Source organism: Sciurus vulgaris (genome assembly GCF_902686455.1).
Source record: "Sciurus vulgaris genome assembly, chromosome: 1".
Lineage (NCBI taxonomy): Eukaryota > Metazoa > Chordata > Mammalia > Rodentia > Sciuridae > Sciurus > Sciurus vulgaris.
In genome coordinates, this window is record NC_136461.1 from 201,909,709 (window position 1) to 201,928,638 (window position 18,930).

General features: G+C 40.2%; 1 protein-coding gene across 3 annotated transcripts in view; it reads right to left on the reverse strand.

The window, feature by feature from the left end:
* The window catches only part of ADCY8 (adenylate cyclase 8), a 231,036-nt gene that overhangs the window by 108,421 nt on the left and 103,685 nt on the right, over positions 1-18,930 (reverse strand). For all 3 annotated transcript variants that reach the window (XM_079112343.1, XM_079112342.1, XM_079112341.1), the window contains exon 5: positions 16,542-16,669. In XM_079112343.1, the coding sequence (XP_078968469.1) occupies positions 16,542-16,669 (128 nt within the window). The remainder of the gene's footprint in view (positions 1-16,541; positions 16,670-18,930) is intronic.

Consider the following 18,930-nt stretch of genomic DNA (forward strand, 5'->3'; position numbering starts at 1 on the left):
CTGCAACAATATGCCATTCCTATAGTAGGTCTTAAAAACATGACCCTTTGCCCCCTTAAAATGTTTTTAAAAAGAAAAAATGAATGACTGCATGTGCTAAACTGAATCTTTGCATTCTCTGTTACTAGCAAGTTATAAAATAATGCAAAGTTATTTAACCAGAAAAGCAAAGTTGACGTGAATTGAGAATAGGGAAATACTGATTATTAGAATGGCAAGCCATGAACATTAGAAAGAGTGATCTTAGCTAAAGATGGGCGATTCTTGATCCAGAGGAAGTTCCTAATCTCTGGGCCATTGTTTTAGCTTTAACTCCTAAAAAGGATATGGCACCCTTATCCATTGAAAATGAAAACAGCAGGGGAATTTGGAAAAGAAACGTAACAAGGCAAGAGAAGAAACAGCACCCAGCACTTGAGAAATGCATGTGAGTTTCTGATGTCCACCTAAGGGTGTTCTGTGGAGTAGGTAGTTGACAGTGGTCACTCATATTGTCCATCAACTATGTCCGGTATTATGGTATCCAATTATATAGCAGGATTGCACTTTCCTGAATATTTGATACTATTTTTCACCAATGAAATGCAAGCAGAAGTGTTGTGAGTCATTTCTAGACAGAAGCTTTAAGAGCCTAATCTATCGCCCTCCCCCACCCACACACCCCGTCTGTCGTTAGTCATGGAGCTTTGTTAACCCAGGTCCTGACCATCCCCCAGCACCCCATAAGGGACATGAAACATGAGCGAAAAAATATTTACTATTTTAAGCCACTGAGATTTTCAGGGATGTTTGTTACTTCAGCATAGACAGGAGTTTCCTCAGGAATGAAATATTCAATCTAAGTTTACATCTTTTTTATCACCCGATTGTCACCGTGGTATAAGTGTTAATATCATGTACCGTAATACCAGATTACTGACTTTGGATCTTACTCTGTCATTCACTGACTGCTTGACCTTAAGAAAGCTATTTTACTTTCGTATGCTACATTTTCTGCATCTATAAGATGTTAATAATAACAATGTTGTCAAAATTATGTGAATGAACATATGTAGAAAGTTTATAATAGTACCCAGCACAGACTGAGGACTACTTGGTCACATACTATATATGAAGAGACTGCACTTACAAAATTAAACAGATTTTTCTGTGGCCTGTGAAGCAGGATTCTAGGCCTAAACCTTCCCTGTTTAAACCCAACACTTTGCATCTGTAGGGCGCCTGGCATGCGATCCTGGGAAAATGGCTTAATCTGACCCTGAACTTCATCAATAGTAAACGAAGGCCCTACCTGATTGCTTCACTACAAGAGCTGTTGTGAGCCCCAGAGGAGATAATGGATGTTAAAGTGCTTTGCCGACTAATTGTGAGGGACTGTTCTACAGCATGCTGTGCTAATGTCATTAGGTAATTAACTCTACACAGGGAATGCATTGGAGCATCTTAATGAAAAGAAATTTTATTTTTTATTTTCTTCTATGAAATGAAAATCATAATGAGAAGACAAAAATGTCTTTACTGTACTGCTTTCTTTCTTTTGTTATATCTGGGATTTGACTTAAATAAAAAATAAGATTAAAACTAGGTAGAGGCAGTGAATACTGTACGGACAGGATTCCCCTTTGTAATGGCTGGTTGCCAAGAAAACACAGTGTTGCTAGATTGGTTCTTGAAGGGAGAGACTTTGTGAACATTCTTGAAACTAAAGTGGAGGTAAATCTGCTCTGAGTGACAAGTCTTGTTCAATTCTTCCAGAGAAGAGCCCCAGGGAGGTTTTTTTGTGGGCCATACATGAAGAGAAAATGATCATCGATCACCAGCATTGAAAACTTCTGCCTTCTCTTTCTTCTCTCTACGCTCTGAGGATCTTGAGGGTGGAACCTTTCATTTCCACTATATATCTCTTGACACGGGGACACAATCGGTTTTCCAGAGTTTATTAAATTAACAGACAAAGCTCAATGGCTCTCTTACTTCACAGCCCTGAGGCTGGCTCAAGATGGAGCTGAGTCCAGAGGAAATGGCTGGGTGTATCTGGACTTGCTAGTCAGGCAGAGGGGTGACCCTCCAAACTTGTCCCCGAAGAAGAGGAGCCCGTTCCTCTTCCTAATGACTGGGTTCCACTTCAGATGTTTTAAAATAAAAATACTTTTCATTGCCATTAATATAATTGGGTAGATCTGGGGACAAAAATGCAACTATTAACAAGCAAAAGATTGAAGACATTATTTCTTTTAATTGACCTATTAAGGAGGAGTGTTGCAGTTAAGTAGAAAAAGAAAGAACTTTAGAATTTTTTCTTTCAACTTAAATGCTCCAAATGGCCTTAGAAAAACTATTAAACAATCCATAGAAATTGCTGGAGAAATGACTAGAAGCATCTTCCAATAATAGTCATTGATCTATAAACTGAACTCTTTCCACTGTTAAACAATGGATGAGAAAGGAGTCTAACTTCAGAAGAGTAGGAGTCTGGTACTGTGGGATGAGGAGCATCCAACTCCTCAGCTTCAGAGTCAGAGCCCAGGACTCTGCCACTGGCTGGCTTTGGGAGCTGGAGCAGATCAGTGTAGGTATTCCCCTAACTCCAGCAAGACGCTTAGAATCTCCACTAAATTGGGCCCGGAACTGAAGGTGGGCTTCTCCACTTTCCAGCTGCCCTAGGCACAAAGTCTCCATTTTCTCAGGTGTACACAACCTGTGCAGGTTGTTTAGAATGGTTCATAAAAAAGTGATTCTGAAGCTGAGGAGCTGGATATTCTTCATCCCACAGTACCAGGTGAGTTGGTGCGGGGGATGGTCAACTGGGCAGGTGTCAGGCACGAAGTGGTTCAAACAGAATGAACTAACTCACAATGAAGTTAGAACTCACTGGTCTGCAGTGCACTGGCAGAAATCATGCCTTTGGATATTCCAGAGAAAAGGAAAGGCAAGGGAGTAAGTTTAGGAGTTCAGCTCTGTTTTGAGCAGATGTGGGATCTTCACAATAACCTTTTCTGTCTTTGTCAGCACCAGTCACAAAGTATCTCTGAGTCACAAGAAGTACCTCGCTTTAGGTGGAATAGCTCGAACCTCACCGCATGAGTGTGAGTCTAATCAAAAGTCCATTTCTACTTACCCTACATGATTTCTTCTGAAAGGAAGTAAAAAAGAATATGGACACTTAGCATCCAAGCTGGCTAAAGCCAATCTGTGGATAACACGGTCTCTACAGCCTACTCTCCAGCACCCGTGGGCTTATCTTAGGCTCCTTCTCTAGAGTACCTAGTTTGCTGCAGGCTTTTCAGGAGTCACAGAGGGTGGGGTTGTGAGGGGTGGGGCTGTCGGCAGTGGCCCTGCAGCCTGACTCGCCAGCAACCCTGATCCGTTCTGTGGTCTTGATGGCACTTTAACATCAGATTCTGCCTTACAAAACCAGCTCGCCTGCTTCTTCACAAGCTGAAAGCCACAGAGTCTTTCTTATCATGACAGAGAAGTCAGAATTTCACAAAGTGCTTCAGGGTCTTGTTTTGACACCAAGTGAGTTGGAAAGGTAGGTGCCTGGGTTTTATAATTCCATTTTACAGGAAACAGGGTCTGAGGGAATGAAGCTCCTCTTATCTTCTCAGTGGGAGACTCACCTTCATAATCCTGTCTTTCCTCACAATTCCCCTGTCCACACGTGCTGCTCACCCATCCACCCACTCATCCATCCACAGGGACTACAGAAGACCCCTGTAGTCATGAGCCATGCACCAAATAGACAAGCTGTTTTGTATATTCATGGAGCTTACACTGGGTGCTTTATTCTCGTTTTACAGTCAAGGAAGATAGAGCTTTGAGAGGTCTAGTCACTTGTCCAAGTCACACAGGTAACTGGACACATATGTCCATGTGTGCATATGACACCAGACCCTGAGCTGAACATTGTTTGGATACCTCACCTCAGTCTGCAATCCCTTCAGCATGAAATTGCTTCCGGGTGAGGACTGTAACAGGAAGGAGGTGTTTCCAACCCAAAACAGGTGTAACTGGTGAGAGGAAAGTGAAAGCACTGATCCAGTCCCGTCCCTTGGTGCTCTTGGGTGCATGTGGCCCCAAATCTTAGAGGAACAGTGAGACTGAATGGGGGCAGCCATGCACCAAGTCAGCATGTGCTTGTTGAGCCAGGTCAGGGAACCGGGGTGTTCTGGATATTTAACAACAATCTTTCCCCTGAGATGGTAGTGGGGAGGCTTGGGCAGTAGTGTAAGCATGTGAAGACTTTTACTTGCTATCCATAAAAATGAGCATAATTTTGTGATAAAAATGTAGATGTTAACTTAGAACTACACAAGGGATGTAACTTGCAAAATTGTTTTAAGGAGTTGGAACAAAAAATTTGCATATCATTGTCTCAACAAACCAGAATCAGACTCTTCCGTCAGACGGTTTGGACCCACTGTTGGAGAAAGCACATATCACAATCTATGCTCCACAGACAAGAGTCCCGCGGGTGTTCTGCAAAGAGTGTTCCCTGTTTAAATAAGACTCCCAGGGACCTGCTGGTATTTCACATGAACTGGGAAGTTGATTTCACCCTAATCCTCATCTCGGCCTCTCACTGAGTTCCTGGAATGACTAGGCACTCAACAGTTCTTGGATCACATACAGAGTCCTGGGCAAAGATTTATGCATGCATTGTTTAATTTAACCCACATGTGGACTTACACTAGATGATGTAGGTTGTGGTAGGCTATGTCCAGGTCAGCTTTAGGCTCACAGATGCAGAGGGAGCTAGAACATGGCTCTAATTGTCAACAAGAATTTCCTTGTATATCACAGGGTTTGTCTCTGAGTACTGACATGGCTTCCCTCCCACCCCACAAAAAAGTGAGTGCAATCTCCAGGGTAAGGCCCCATGTTATGAGTGTTGTACTGCTAACTATCTCACACCTGCTCTCTGGAGAAGAAAGATTTGTAACGTTTATCTATTACTGTGGTGAAAATACTCCTCTCCTGACCAGTTTCAAGCCTCCAACTTCACATTTGCTGGCTTGTTAAAATTCTTGCAAGTTTTATAACTGGCCTTTGTAAACAGAGAAGCCTCAGTCCATTCATCACTTTTAAAGCTTATGACTTGGAGGGTTTCTCCCTCTGCATGGGCAGCAGAGACCACAGCCAAATACCTGAGGCTCTGTGTGGAACAGAGGTGGATAGCACAGGCCCTGTCCACTTCCTGTGTCGATAGTCTTGCTCCTTTGTGCCCTGTTTGTTTGGGGTGGGGTGTGAGCTACAGTCACACCAAGTCATTTCAATATTCAAACATAGCCCTTGTGGACTGACCTCCCATGTACTTACTCCCATCTCTCCGAGGAGGAGACTGAGATGCAACCAATGATGGATTTGTGGAAGTAGACTGCGAACCAAGTTCTCCTAAGTTCTGAATCCTAAGTGCTTCCTTTACGTCACATGACCTCTCAGCAGAGACATCACTGAGTTACTGTGATGTCTCCTGCGAGAGTGAGGAGCAGACAGACCGTGTTCCAGGTACACTGGGAAGTGAAAGTGCACACAGGCTCAAGGTCACTAATGGAATCCAGCTCCATCCAAGGTGGGGCTCTTCGTCTTTAAAAGAAAGACAACCCCAGTCATGCTGGAGTCTTCTACTCACTAACCTCCAAGAGCCCCCCACATAGCCAACGAAGTGAAAATGATGTTGGCTGTTGCCCAAACTCATCGCCACGTGATCTAACTCTGCACTTCTGCAGACATTGCCTGAGGGAGGGAAGAGCACTGTCTTGGTTAATTTTATGTGTCAACTTGGCTCGGCCATCATATCCAGCTATTTGGTTAAATACTAGTCTAGATTTTGTAGTGAAGATGTGTTTTTTAGGTAAGATGAACATGTAAAAGAGATTATCCTCCACAGTGTGGGCGAGTCTCACCCAATCAGTGGTGCCCTCCAAGGAAGATGGAATTCTGACTCCAGATTGTTTTGGGCTTGGGCTGCAACATCCACTTGTCCCTGGTTCTCCAGCCTGCATCTTTTGGACTTTGCAGCATCACCAATCACAAGAACTGATTTCTCAAAATAGTTTTTTCTGTATAGGAAGGCATCACTTAATGATGGGGATATGTTCTGAGGAATGCACCATTAGGCAATTCATTATTATGTGAATGTCATATGGTATGCTTAGGCTGCTAGGTGATACAGTCTTAGGCACCAAGTTGTATAGGTGACTCTTTGTTGTCACTGTGACTGAGTATGTACGCACATCCTGCTTGTGCTGTTTCGAGAACATTAATACACCTTCCTGCACATCTCAACCTGTCAGTCTCTTTTCCTTTTTGAAATAACATTTTCTTTTCTATTTATATCATGTATACATGATTTTTCTGAGAATTTGAAAATTTAGAAAAGAGTAAAGAGAAGAATTAAAACCATATGTTTTCCATCACAGAGCTTGAAGCCCTTATCCTTTTGTACAATAATAGATTTTTAAAAAACCTGAGCTTGCCCTAAATGTGTGTGTGTGCATTCTACCATGTATACATCTTTAAATTCACAAACAGTCCTTATGCTATCGAATGTGAACTCTGCTGTCTGATGTTTACCTGAATTTCTATTTCAAAGATATGTCAGCATTTATCTAACCATTTCCTTATCTTAGGACATTTTTATGGAGTCTGATGAGCACCACAGGGTCTGTGTCTACTACTTACAAGCCGCGTGTCACATTGGTCTGAAGTTTTTTTTTTTAATCCTATCAGAGTTCCTGTTTCTTATGAAAACTGGGAAAAAGTGATCTTTTTTTCCTCCCATGCTTGACAATATTGAGTAAGCCAGGAACATTACCTCGCATAGTGTATGATAATGCGAACATTGGATGAATATTGACTTTATTGACTAATAAATATGCTCTAGAAACTGCTCTGATTGCTGCATCTTAAGAGGCGTTCAAACTTAGGAATGCTGTATTTGGTGACATCGTGGAACAGGATGGGAAAGGGGGTTTTAGAGGGAAAGAGAGAGAAAGGTAAACAGTGACTGAGACAAGAGAGAGAGGGAGAGGCAAAGAGAAAGAGAGGAAGGGAGGGAAGGCAGAGGGAGAGAGAAGGAAAACGAAAAAGTACAAGCAAGAGAGAGAAAGAAAAGGGGATGTGTTCCAGGGGGCAAGCATGGACTTTCTTGCCTCAAGCGAGGAAAAGCAAGACAATCCCTGCCTTCCAGTCCTTATCTTGCTGCTCTGCCGGCCAGGGCAACCGTGCCACAGGGCTTAGGACTTTAGTTCTAATTAACTGCTGGGGAAAAGCCAGTCCCTACTTGGCATTCAAGTGCCATCACTGTGACTTTTTAGCAATTGCACTGAAAAGACTCAGCTCTGTAATTTTCATTTAGATTCATCAAGGACACAATTTTCATTTAGATTCATCCAGGACACTTTTTATACATCATTAATAAAGATATTGCACACAACAGAGCACAGCATCAGCTCTGCCATCTCCTCAGCTATCAAGACTCCCCAAAATAGACCCCGGGTGTGTGAAGAGAGGCCACCTGGAATCATTTTTCAATCTGTGTAATAGAGACTATTACCTAAGCCTATTTTAATTAATTTAATTTATGAACAGACATGCATGAGATGGCATTAAATGCTTCATTAGAAAGAAGGTTACATGCAGTCTCTTTTTTGTCATTCATTTAGCTAATATGTTTCTAAAATCAAGTATTTTTAGTGGAATGAATTTTCTCTGCAGTTCTTTTGATTAGGGCTTATTATCTTATTATTCTTGGGTGTTTACTGACTTTTTGCTCTGTCAATACCAGTTCTGCTAATTTATTAAGGTTGCATGTGGGGTCTTCTAAGCTGTAGGTGGATTCTTTGGGTATTGATTGATGGGTACTGAGTTTTGGCACTGGGAGCAATTGCAGGGAGCTAGGAGGTAGAACACTATAACAGTTAAGACACATTCTTCAGTTCCAGATTGGCAACCTCATGCTGCCACTGACTAGTCATATCATTATAGGCAATTACAAGACCCCTGCAAGCTCTTGTTTCCTCATGGGTAAAGTAGGAATTCTTTCTAGAGCTTCTATTAGTCAGGATGCACCTGTACAGCTGTATTGGCTATGGCTAACACCCACTTTGATTGGCAGCTCTTGGCTATTCTGTTTAATCCATTGGTAGTCATGTTTACTGTTTCAATATTTTATCTACTGCCCTTGCCCATCTTCTAGAATTGTATTTAAGGAGCTAACACATTCAAAACATTTAGCTCAGTGCTTGACAAATAGTGTTCAATAAACTCAAGCCAAGTATCATTATTTTAGTAGCAGAGAAAAGAAGGCATGATAAAGGAATAAATTTCTGTGACTTAAATGAGTCAAATTTTCTAGTAGCCAAACTTGGCCCTTCTAGCAAGATTCTATTAAAATACTTTTATGATGGTTACATGCATGTTACATATTTGGATCTCCAAAGGAACACTCTGAAGTTGGGATCTTATATCTCCATCTTACAGAAGTAGCCGTGGAGGCTCTACCTTAAGCTGTTCATTCAGAGGCACATGCTCAGTAACAGGGAGAGAGGCAGCGAGCAGTCTGGGTGTGCTGCTGCAGGTCAAGGGCTCCCTGCTTCACAGAGCGCGTCCCCTTAAATCACTTTATGGTACAGCAGTCATTCCTTCAGGGACCATTTGACATGATCACATCCAGCAACGAACTGTACCTTTAATCAAGTGGACTCTTGACCAAAATTCTCAAAGTACTATCAACAGAAAAGTAAAGTTAATGTCATGATAAATGTTTGCTTTAACTAAAATTTCTAGGTTGCATATTGTCTCTTGGACTAGTGACTGGGTCACTGCTTTGAAGCGTCACCATCCTTTCCTGTCTATTTTTTAGCTACTGCCCTATTTCAGGTCCTTCCTTCTCTCTCCCTAAATTGTTCCAAAAATATCTCCCAACCAGTTTCCTTCCCCTTGGCTTCTGCTTCCTCTCATCCCGTGTCAACCGCAGTTATCCACCTCCACAGACTTTGCTGACGTCCACACTGGACTACGTCACTCTCCTACTTTAAGGGTCAGTGACTTCACATTACCTAGAGGACAAAGCCCCAGCATTTCTTACCCTAACTCTGTTGCCTGAATTCAGAATCAAGAAGGCCTGCTGCATTGCTTATCACACACACACACACACACACACACACACACACACACACGCACCATGCCTGCATACATGCTTACACAGAGTACGTATACCTACACACAGGCACACACAGGACATGTGTACACAATTCATACACATGTGCAAACATACATACACACATGTACACACACATATATGCATAAATGCCACTGCACATACATGTTTGCACATAAAGCACATACATGTACATTGATACACATGTACACATGCAGAAACACGTGTGCACCTGTGCTCACATAGTAAGTGGCACACCTGTATATACACCTATACACCTATGCATGCATGCATGCGCACATGTAACACACACACACACACACACACACGCACACGTGACTTTTACTATTCCTAACTCCTAGGAAGGGTCATTCTTCATGCCTTTATTCACAGGGGAAATAACTTTGGTTCTTGGTCAAAAGAGCCACTGTGTGGACACCTCAGAGAAAGACAACTGGCAGGGAGAGTGGTTTCCTGCAGGCTCATACTCTTCATCATCTACTCTTTCCTGCTTGGTTCTTCTAAAATCAGTTTTTATATTTCACTGCTATTTTACATTGGCAGGCAGAGTCCTGTCTATTACGTGTCTGTGCCATGGGGTTGTGAGGTGCATGTACGTGTGGAGTGCTCAGTCCAGCTACATAGCAGTGTTCGCCTCACATAGTCATTGTAGTTTTGTGGTGGGAATGCTCAGCGACCCGCTTAGCATCCTTCAAGAAGGCAGTACACAATCGACTGTAGACACGATGCCGCACAAAGATCCCTTGAACCTACCCCTCCCGTCTAACTCAAATCGTCTGTCCCTTGACCAACGCCTCCTGGCCTCCTTCCTCTGCTTATCAGTTCAGCGCCTGGGAACCGCCATTTTATTCTCAACTGTGATGAGAGCAACTGGCCTAGATTCCACCTACGAGTGACATCACGCAGCAGGTGTCTCTGTGGCTGGTTTATTTCACTTAACATAATGTCTTCCAGGTTTTTCCACGTTATTTTAAATGACAGGATTTCCTTCTTTTTTTTTTTTTATGACAATAGTAATTCAGTGTATGTGTGAAATTTTCTTTATCCATTTATTCATTAATAGTTGATTCCACAAATTGGCTAGTGTAAAAATGCTACAATGAGCCTGAGAGTTTGAGTTTGTGCACTATGTGCTGGTTTCTTCTCTTTGGGATATTACTCAGAAGTAGGATTGCTGAATTACATGGTAGTTCTGTTTTTGATTTCTGAGGAAATCCCATGTTGTTTTCCATGAATTTACTTTTCTACAAACAGTAGCAAAAATTCCTTTTAGTCCACATCCTTGCCAACATTGTTATTTTGTGGTTCTTTGGATAATAAGCCATTTTGTCAGGTGTGAGATTGTATTTAATTGTGGTTTTAGTGTGTATCTCTTTGATTATTAGAGATGAGCATTTTTCATATATGTGTTGGTCATTTGTATGGCATGTTTTGAGGAATGTCTGTTTTCATTCTTCCCATGTTTGGAAAACAATATGTATTAATTATACATATCACTGGATTCAGTGTGATGTTTCCATCCATGCGTGTGTATAAGCGGATCAGATCTAGCTCCCTTTTTCTACACCCTCTATCCCCCACTTCCTTTTAATCCCTAGTACTTTCTACTTTCAGGATGATTATTTTAGCTTCCACGTAAGGGATAAAATGTCTTTCTGCATCTGTTCCCCCCCACTATTTTTACATTGTATTATTCATTTTCTTGCTATGGAGTTGTTTGAGTTCCTTACATATTTTGGATATTAACTCCTTGTCATTGTGTAGGATGTCTTGTCACTCTGGGATAATTTCCTTGGCTCTGAAGATGTTTTTTAGTTTCATGCAACCCCACTTGCCTACTTTTGCTTTTGTTGCCATAGATAAAAAAATCATTGCCCAGACCAATGTCATGGAGTTTCCCCCGTGTAGTCTCCTAAAAGTTTCATAGTTTTGGATCTTACATTCAAGTCTTCAAGTTATTTTGAGTTGATTTTCATATGTAGTATGAGAAAAGGTTCCAATTGTATTTTTCTGAATGTGAATATAGTCTTCCCACTACCATTTATTGAAATCTATCTTTTCTTCATTTTTTTTTTTTTTTTGCCTTTTTTGTTGAAAATCGCTTGGCAATCGATGCATGGATTTATTTCTGCACTATTCTGATCCATTTTTCTGTATGTCTGTTTTTAAGTCAGTACACATGCCATTTTTTTCTATAGTTTCCTAGTATGTTTTGAGGTCAAATAATATATCTCCATTTCCATTCTTGTTTCCCAAAATTGCTTTGGCTTTTCAGAGAGTCTTGTTGTTTCATATGAATATTAAGATTTTTTTGGAAAAATATCATTGGTGTTTCATTAGAGATTGTATTTTGAATATAATATTTTGAATCTGAATATTGCTTTGAGTATATGGACACTTTAATAATACTAAATTTCCTAATCCCTGAACATTAGGTATCTACTTATTTTGTGTCTAATTCAATTTATTTCATCTGTTTTATAGTTGTCATGTCAGGTTTTTTATCTCCTTGGTTAAATTTATTCATAAGCATTACAATAGCATATAGCTATTGTAAATAGAGTTGTTTTCTTGATTCAGTTTTCAGATAATTCACAGTTTCTTACTGATTTTTTATGTTGATTTTGTATCCTGAAACTTAACTGAATTTATTAGTTCTGATAGTTTTTCGATGTTGTCTTTATGGTTTGCCACATGTGAGATAATGTTGTCTATACACAGGCACAATTTAACTTCTTCTTGCTTCATGACTATTATAAAACTAGAAAACAAGTAAGAAAATGGCAATAGTAAGACTTTATTTATCAACAATCACCTTAAATATAAATGTATTAAATTCTCCAATTAAAAGCCATATAGTGGGAGCTGGGGTTGTGGCTCAGTGGTAGAGCACTTGCCTAGCATGTGTGAGGCACTGGGTTTGATTCCCAGCACTACATATAAAATAAATAAAATAAAGGTTATCAACAACTAAAAAAAAAAATTTAAAAACACATATAGTGGCTGAATGGAAAAAAAAAAAAAAAAGAAAATAGCCTAATTATGCTGCTTGGAAATAACTCTACCTCTAAGGACATATAAACTGAAAGTAAAGGAATGGAATAAGATAAAGCTGAAAACCCAAAGAAAGCAGAAGTAGCCACACTTATATCAGATAAAATAAACTTTAAATGAAAACAATGAAAAGAAACAATGAAGACCAACCCTCAACTCTTGTTTGCAAGAGAAAGTAATTCTCTTCATTTGTGAAGGACAAATTTGCTGGATAGAGCAGCTTGGTGTTTGTCGATTTTGAGATCTTCAGTGCTTTGAGTGAAGTATCCTACTTTCTCCTGCCCTACATGCTTTCTGCTGTCTATTGTTAGCCCTTTTGAAATTCCCTAATATATTATTTGCTTTTTTTTTCTTGTGGATTTTCAAGGTGATCGCACTATGTCTTAGGGTAGTCTGACCTGGATTAAGTCTGACTGAAAACTGTTGAGCTTCCTGTACTTAAATATTTACATCCTTCTGTAGGTTTAGGAAGTGCTCTGCTACTATTCTGCTACTATTTCTTTAAATAAGCTTTCTATTCGTCTTTCTCTCTTTCATCTTAAATGACTATGACTTGAAATTTCCTTTTTTGATGCTATCATATAAATTCTGGAAGAATTTTTCATTTCCTTTTTTTTTTTTTCTTTTTCTTCTCTCACTGTGTATTTTTCAGATAACCTGTCTTTGAATAGCCAGGTTCTTTCCTCTGCCTGACTAATTCTACTACTAATATTCTCTGTAGCATTTTTAATTTTGTTCATTGTATTCTTCAACTCTGAGATTTATTGTTTGATTTTTGAAACTTTAATCTATTATATTCCTTGTTCTAGTCACTTGATTTCCTTAATTTGTTGAATCATTTATTTGTATATTCTTGAAGTTTATTGAGTTTCCTTAAAACAGTAATTTTGAATTCTTTGTCAGGCATTCCATACATTTCTATTTCTTTAGAGGCAGTCACTGGCACATTATTTTGTCAATTTTCTTGATTCTTGTGGTCATGCATTAATGTTTGTTGGTTTAAAGAAGTAGGTACCTAATCCAGTTTTCACAGACTGCATCATGTATGATTCTGCAGTGTGTCAGAATCCCAGAGATGCTGAGGCCTTCTTGCTGCTGATTGCTGTGCAGTCTTAGACTTCTGGCATTTGCTCAGAGATGGTATGGACCAGAAGTTGAGTTTACCACACAATTCTTATGTTCAGGACTGGTACAAAGTTGGCATAGAGGCTCAGTCTGTGTGTACCGTCCTCTAATATCATGCCATAGGGGTCTTCCCAGTATTAGAATTCAATGTGGAGGGCCAAGTGTTGAGGTTCAAAGCAAAGTCCTTTGCTCTTTTACTTCTATTTATTCCCCACCCCAAAATACTACATCTTTCTTCCTAATTTGCTGCCTGATGCTATGGGAGAATTGATGCAAGTAATTAAAACCTGTCCTTCATACCCTCTCCAAAGCATCTATTCTTATTATTGTGCTATTACCAGGTGTTGCAATCTATCATTTGGTTTCCTTAGTTCTTGTGAAGGTATTTTAATGTGTGGATAGTTGTCCAAATTGATATTTCCATGGATGCGTGGTTGCTAGAGAGTTCTATTCTACATCTCCTTCTGCCCCTCCTCCTTTACCTTGAAATCTGATAATGCTCTAAATAGGAGTAGCTAACTACAACCTTTTTTAATTTTGGCACACTTTCCTAATGTGATTGGAGGAAATTTTATGCCACATATTTGTACTGATCAACGAGTAAGGGGCCAGGATCATTTTTAGTGTTGGTGCAAAAATTATAAATCTTATACAAACAAAGCAACTATTAAACCTGATGGGTCTAGTGATAAAAGATCCAAATACCATATTTCAACCTCAGAGCACTGGCCCTCATTGTCTTTCTGGACTCTGGGGATTGAGGCTGTGATCCTAATTCTTTAAAGAAATGCCAGAGAGTGGCATTTCGGAAAATGTGTGGAAAACATGTCATACAGGGATCCGGTTCTGACAACAAAGAAATAGATTGACCATAAGACCCAAAAAACTCAGTTAATAAATTGTTTATTAACATTAGATTTTAATGCTTGCAATATAATATTATGCAGGTTCTAGACTTTATAACTTCTGTCAAGTTTTAGGAAAAAGTACTTCTAAGCTGAATTTAAAAATGACAACTTTTGTAAGTTACAGTTGGTTAAAATTATTAACTTTTTGATGAAACCATGTAGCTGGGATTCTCTTTTGCACACATTAATGTGCAAATATTGTCGACCAGCTGTATCTCAAACTGCAATCCTTGACAATAAAAGTGGAAACGCTACAAGTCTGAGTCAATTGCAAGCAAGGCTTGCCTAGATCAAGAGCTTTTGTTAATTCCTCTGTGCTATGCTTTCTTGCTAACTAGAAGAATTAATGCTGGACCTCAAATCTCCTACATTATAATCAAGGAGTCGTTTGGGTATTAATAGACTCTGACTCACACAGTTAAAAAAATAAGCTACCAAATTGTCTTATCCTAAAGACAGGAAAGCAGTACTTAATAAACTAAAAAAAGAAGATGCCCTTGAGTTATTTCAACCCATCCAAACTTCACATTTCTTTCCAATCCCCCAAACTCCAAAAAAGACATCTTGAATCGAACATAAAATAGTCCAGAGGGATAAGGTCCTCTGTAGAAAGTGAAGTAATAGTACTTTAAGTATCTTAAAACATTTTGATGATAGATGCTCATTTCTTTTGCAAAGTCATCTCTGCATCATTTCTTCTGCTTAAGGTCAAGAAAAAAACTGGTATGGAAAGCCAGGAGAAAGTTTAACTACTTAAACTAGATTTTTATGATGTTACAAATTACAGATTTTCAGAAGTGATAGAGACCTTGGAAATGTCTGGTCTTATTTATTCATTTTGCAGGCAATAAATCCAAGCAATAAATAAATCCAATCTCCCTGTGGTCACTAATGGGCAAAGATCCCAAAATTGGTTCATGACTGCATTTCCAGGGCATTACACAATACCTGACTCATGGTGGAGCTCAAAATTCTTTCCACAAACTGAACCACAGATTGACAAAGATTCACACACCTACTCAGTTGAGAAGATCTCCTGTCTTCTTGGTGTCAGACCCATTGCCCCTCTTGAAAACAGTAAGAACATTATCACAATTCATCCTTGCTTTTAGGGAGAGACTTTCAAGTGTCCAAATGAACAGTTAAGACCATGTGCAACCTTTTCCATTCACCACAGGATGACCAAAAGGAACTTTGCGTTGGAACCTGAATGTTCCTCTCTCCATAGTCCTTAAGAGAGGCAACTTCTACATGTCTACAGAGGGAGGGACATGGTAGAGTGGACACTGAAGCTTCTATATTCACCTATCTACTTGGTCTTAGGATATATGATCTTAAGATGAGGCATTTCTGCCCACCCATTCTCTCATTACTGTCTAGCCATGCTTGTAAGAGGATGTAATATTGAGAGACCCTGAAATTATTTTGGAAACTTAGAGGAATACTGGCAATACCGAGTTCTTGTCCCAAAACTGACACAGTCTAGTTCTAGAGTCCTTGACCCCAATAATTCCTTCATCCTTGATTAAATTTCTACTTTCCTACTAAAGTCAAAAGCACTTGCCACCTACTTTTAGACAATCCTGATTTTCCTTTAATAATTTCCTATTGGCTTTAGGATGATGTGCAACCTCTTAACATTGCTGATGAGGCCCTGTGTGCTCTGGCTGCTCCCAGACTACTGTCCATCTGTCACTACCCTTTCCACCCCAGGCCTCACCAGCTGCCATTGCAACATATCCTGATTTCTTCACATGTCTAGCTCTCCACTCTACCATGTCTATCCTCCAGGATTCTGAGGATATATGCCCACATTTTAGGAAACCGTTTAGACATGTCTACCCTGGAAGACTTCTCCAACAAATCAGATTGAATTAGCTGCTCCTCTTCTCTTTCCCCTGAGCACCTGGACTTTGTCACAGAGTCTATTGTACTGAACTGAAATTATGCATTGCTAATATCTCCACTAGACAGTAATCTTTGAAGGCAAAGGCTATGCTCATCTTGTTCCTTTATCTTCACAAGGACACCTATGATACAAACTTGTGGCACAATTAATTGAAAGTAAAGTGTGGTTAGAAAACAGGAAAGCTAGCAGATCCATTGGTTCATAGAGGATAACTGATGGGCATGTAGTTTTTGTGAGAAAAGTCAAAGGGCTCTGTTTTTCACAGTATACCATGAACTACTACACAAGACAGATGGGGTAATGTGTCTTTCTCATCAAGCACATTGAAGGTCCAGATAATATGCAGGAAATCACAAATTACCTGATGGTTTTAATCATGCTGAGGCCCATTTCAACACAGCAATGGGCATGGTCCTGGCGGGGCTCAGGAAGTCCAGAAACACAGTAGTAGCAATCTCCCAGGATTTTAATGCGAAGGCAGTGATGCTCCTGAAAGGAACAGAGTGAGAGGGAAAAGTTGTGTCAGCAGAAGGATCAGTTCTTCAGAAAACCTGGGGAATGGTGCAAGCAGGTTTAGGTGGTCTATATTTTGGGGTCAAGAGCCTCCACCATTAAAATGTAGTTCTATTACTGCTATAGGTAGGGTCTGAAATGACCCCCAAAGGCTCATGTGTGAATTAAAAGCTTAGTTCCCAGCTTGGTGCTATAGGGAGGTTCTGGGAACTTTAAGAGGTGGAACCTAGTGGGAGATCTTCCAGACACTGAGCGTCACACCCTTGAAGGGGATGGGGGGCCCACTGCTTCCTCTTTCTTTGCTTCCCAGCTGCCATGAAGAAAATGGCTTGCTCCACCACATGCTCCCTGCCATGGTGGGCTGCCTTGCCACAGGCCCCAAAACAACTAGGCCAGCCAATCAGGGTCTGAAACCCCTCAAATTGTAAGTCAAAGTAGCTATTTTACCTTTATAGGTTAATTACTTCAGATATATTTTTATAGTGAGGAAAAGCTGACTAAATATTCTTGGAGGAGTGGTTGTGACCTCTGAGATGCCTTCTGGATCTGAAGTTATAGGGACCTACCACCCTCTAACTCCTGAAGAAGGGGGTCTCCTTGGGATAGCAGGGTTGGAGGGGATTCGTTAACTGGAAGAGAGACCACTGAGAGGACAGCCAAGGTGACGTACTTGAAATGCCAAGCTGTAAAGCACCCTGCTGATTTCCTAGTCTCATTGGGAATTTGGGAAACGAATGGATGAGATGAAGAAGAGAGAATCAGAACTGGCACTGGTGCTTCCCAGTCTGGGTTAGATTTCCAGGGCCTTGCCAACCCTCCTAAATGGTACAGAGGCAATCCACAGGATTCTAATAGCACTTGCAGTCACCTCAAAATTATGGTTAGGAGCTTGGGTTTCCTGTGCATTGGCTGCTTCAGTGCAGCTATTTTGTAGAGAGTTCATGATGAATTCTAATCAATAAGGGGAGCTCGAAGCTTTCAGCTGGCTCTTCTAAGATTGCTAGAGTGTCATGACTGGAGGAGTGGAGCTTACAAAATACCATGTCCACTGGTGTTGGTAGAGCCTGATTCATGGGGTCCATAAGATAATTAAAAAGGAAACTATCAGAGGGCTTGGGGACTGTCATAAGGTACAATTTAAAGAAAAGTTTGCTCAAGAGTCATGAAAAAAAACATCAAAAATGCCAAAAATAATAATGCAAATACTATCTCTAGCCCCAGGACTTGAACCCAGGAGTACTTAACCACTAAGCCACATCCCCAGCCATTTTATTTTTCATTTTAAGATAGGATCGCACTAAGTTGCTTAGGGCTTGACTACATTGCTGAGATTGGCTTTGAACTTGTGATCCTTCTGCCTCAGTTTCCCAAACTGCTGAGATTACAGGTATGCACAACCATGCCCGGCAAGATATAGTCTTAGGCTAAAGAAATTCTTTACTTAAATTAATGTAATATTATAAAATCTTGCTACATTGCTCTTTTTTTTTTTTTTCTTTTCATTTCATGCCCACAAGTTAGAATTCTTGTCCCTAAAGGAGAATTTGAAGGCCAATGTTTGATCCCTTGGTCTGATTTTTGCAGATCAAAATGTTTAGTCTGGAAGGCAGGGTTTGGTGATTTCATCTGCAAATGGTCTTTTGGGGCAAAGTCTGGTAAAGGAACTTAGGCTGATGAGAACGTAAACTGTCAATCTCAGATGCACAGTTCTGTTTCCCTGCTGGTTATGGCTATGAGAAGGTATGAGGGAAAGAAATTTAGCAGAAAATGTTTTGGTCTAAAAATAAGACATCTTCATTCTAGTCGAATTTACCAGCTCTTTGACCTAGTGGAGAAACTCAGCCACTGATGTGTGAGTTCCAGTTCCCTGTATCTAGTGAGTACCCAAATAATCCATTTTGTTTTTAACATATAATAGAGTAAGAGTGGCAGTCACTTAGCAATGACAATGACAACTGACACCTGGAAGTAGCCTTCTCTATGTTCAACATGCAGCTCCTTATCTTTCCTCTTGGCACTGTACAATAAAATTTTGAAAGTGGCAGGATGAGAAGATAGCATGTCTGCTTTACAGATATGAAAATCTCAGTGTGAGGGATAAGAAAAACTTCTTGTCCTCATATGAGATGCTCAAAATCACCATCTGGACCAGATGTGGTGATCTCACTCCTACTAAGTAATATGTTCACAAAAACTGAGGTCAGAGCATTCTGGAAAAGTCTAAGTGGGGAAGGGAC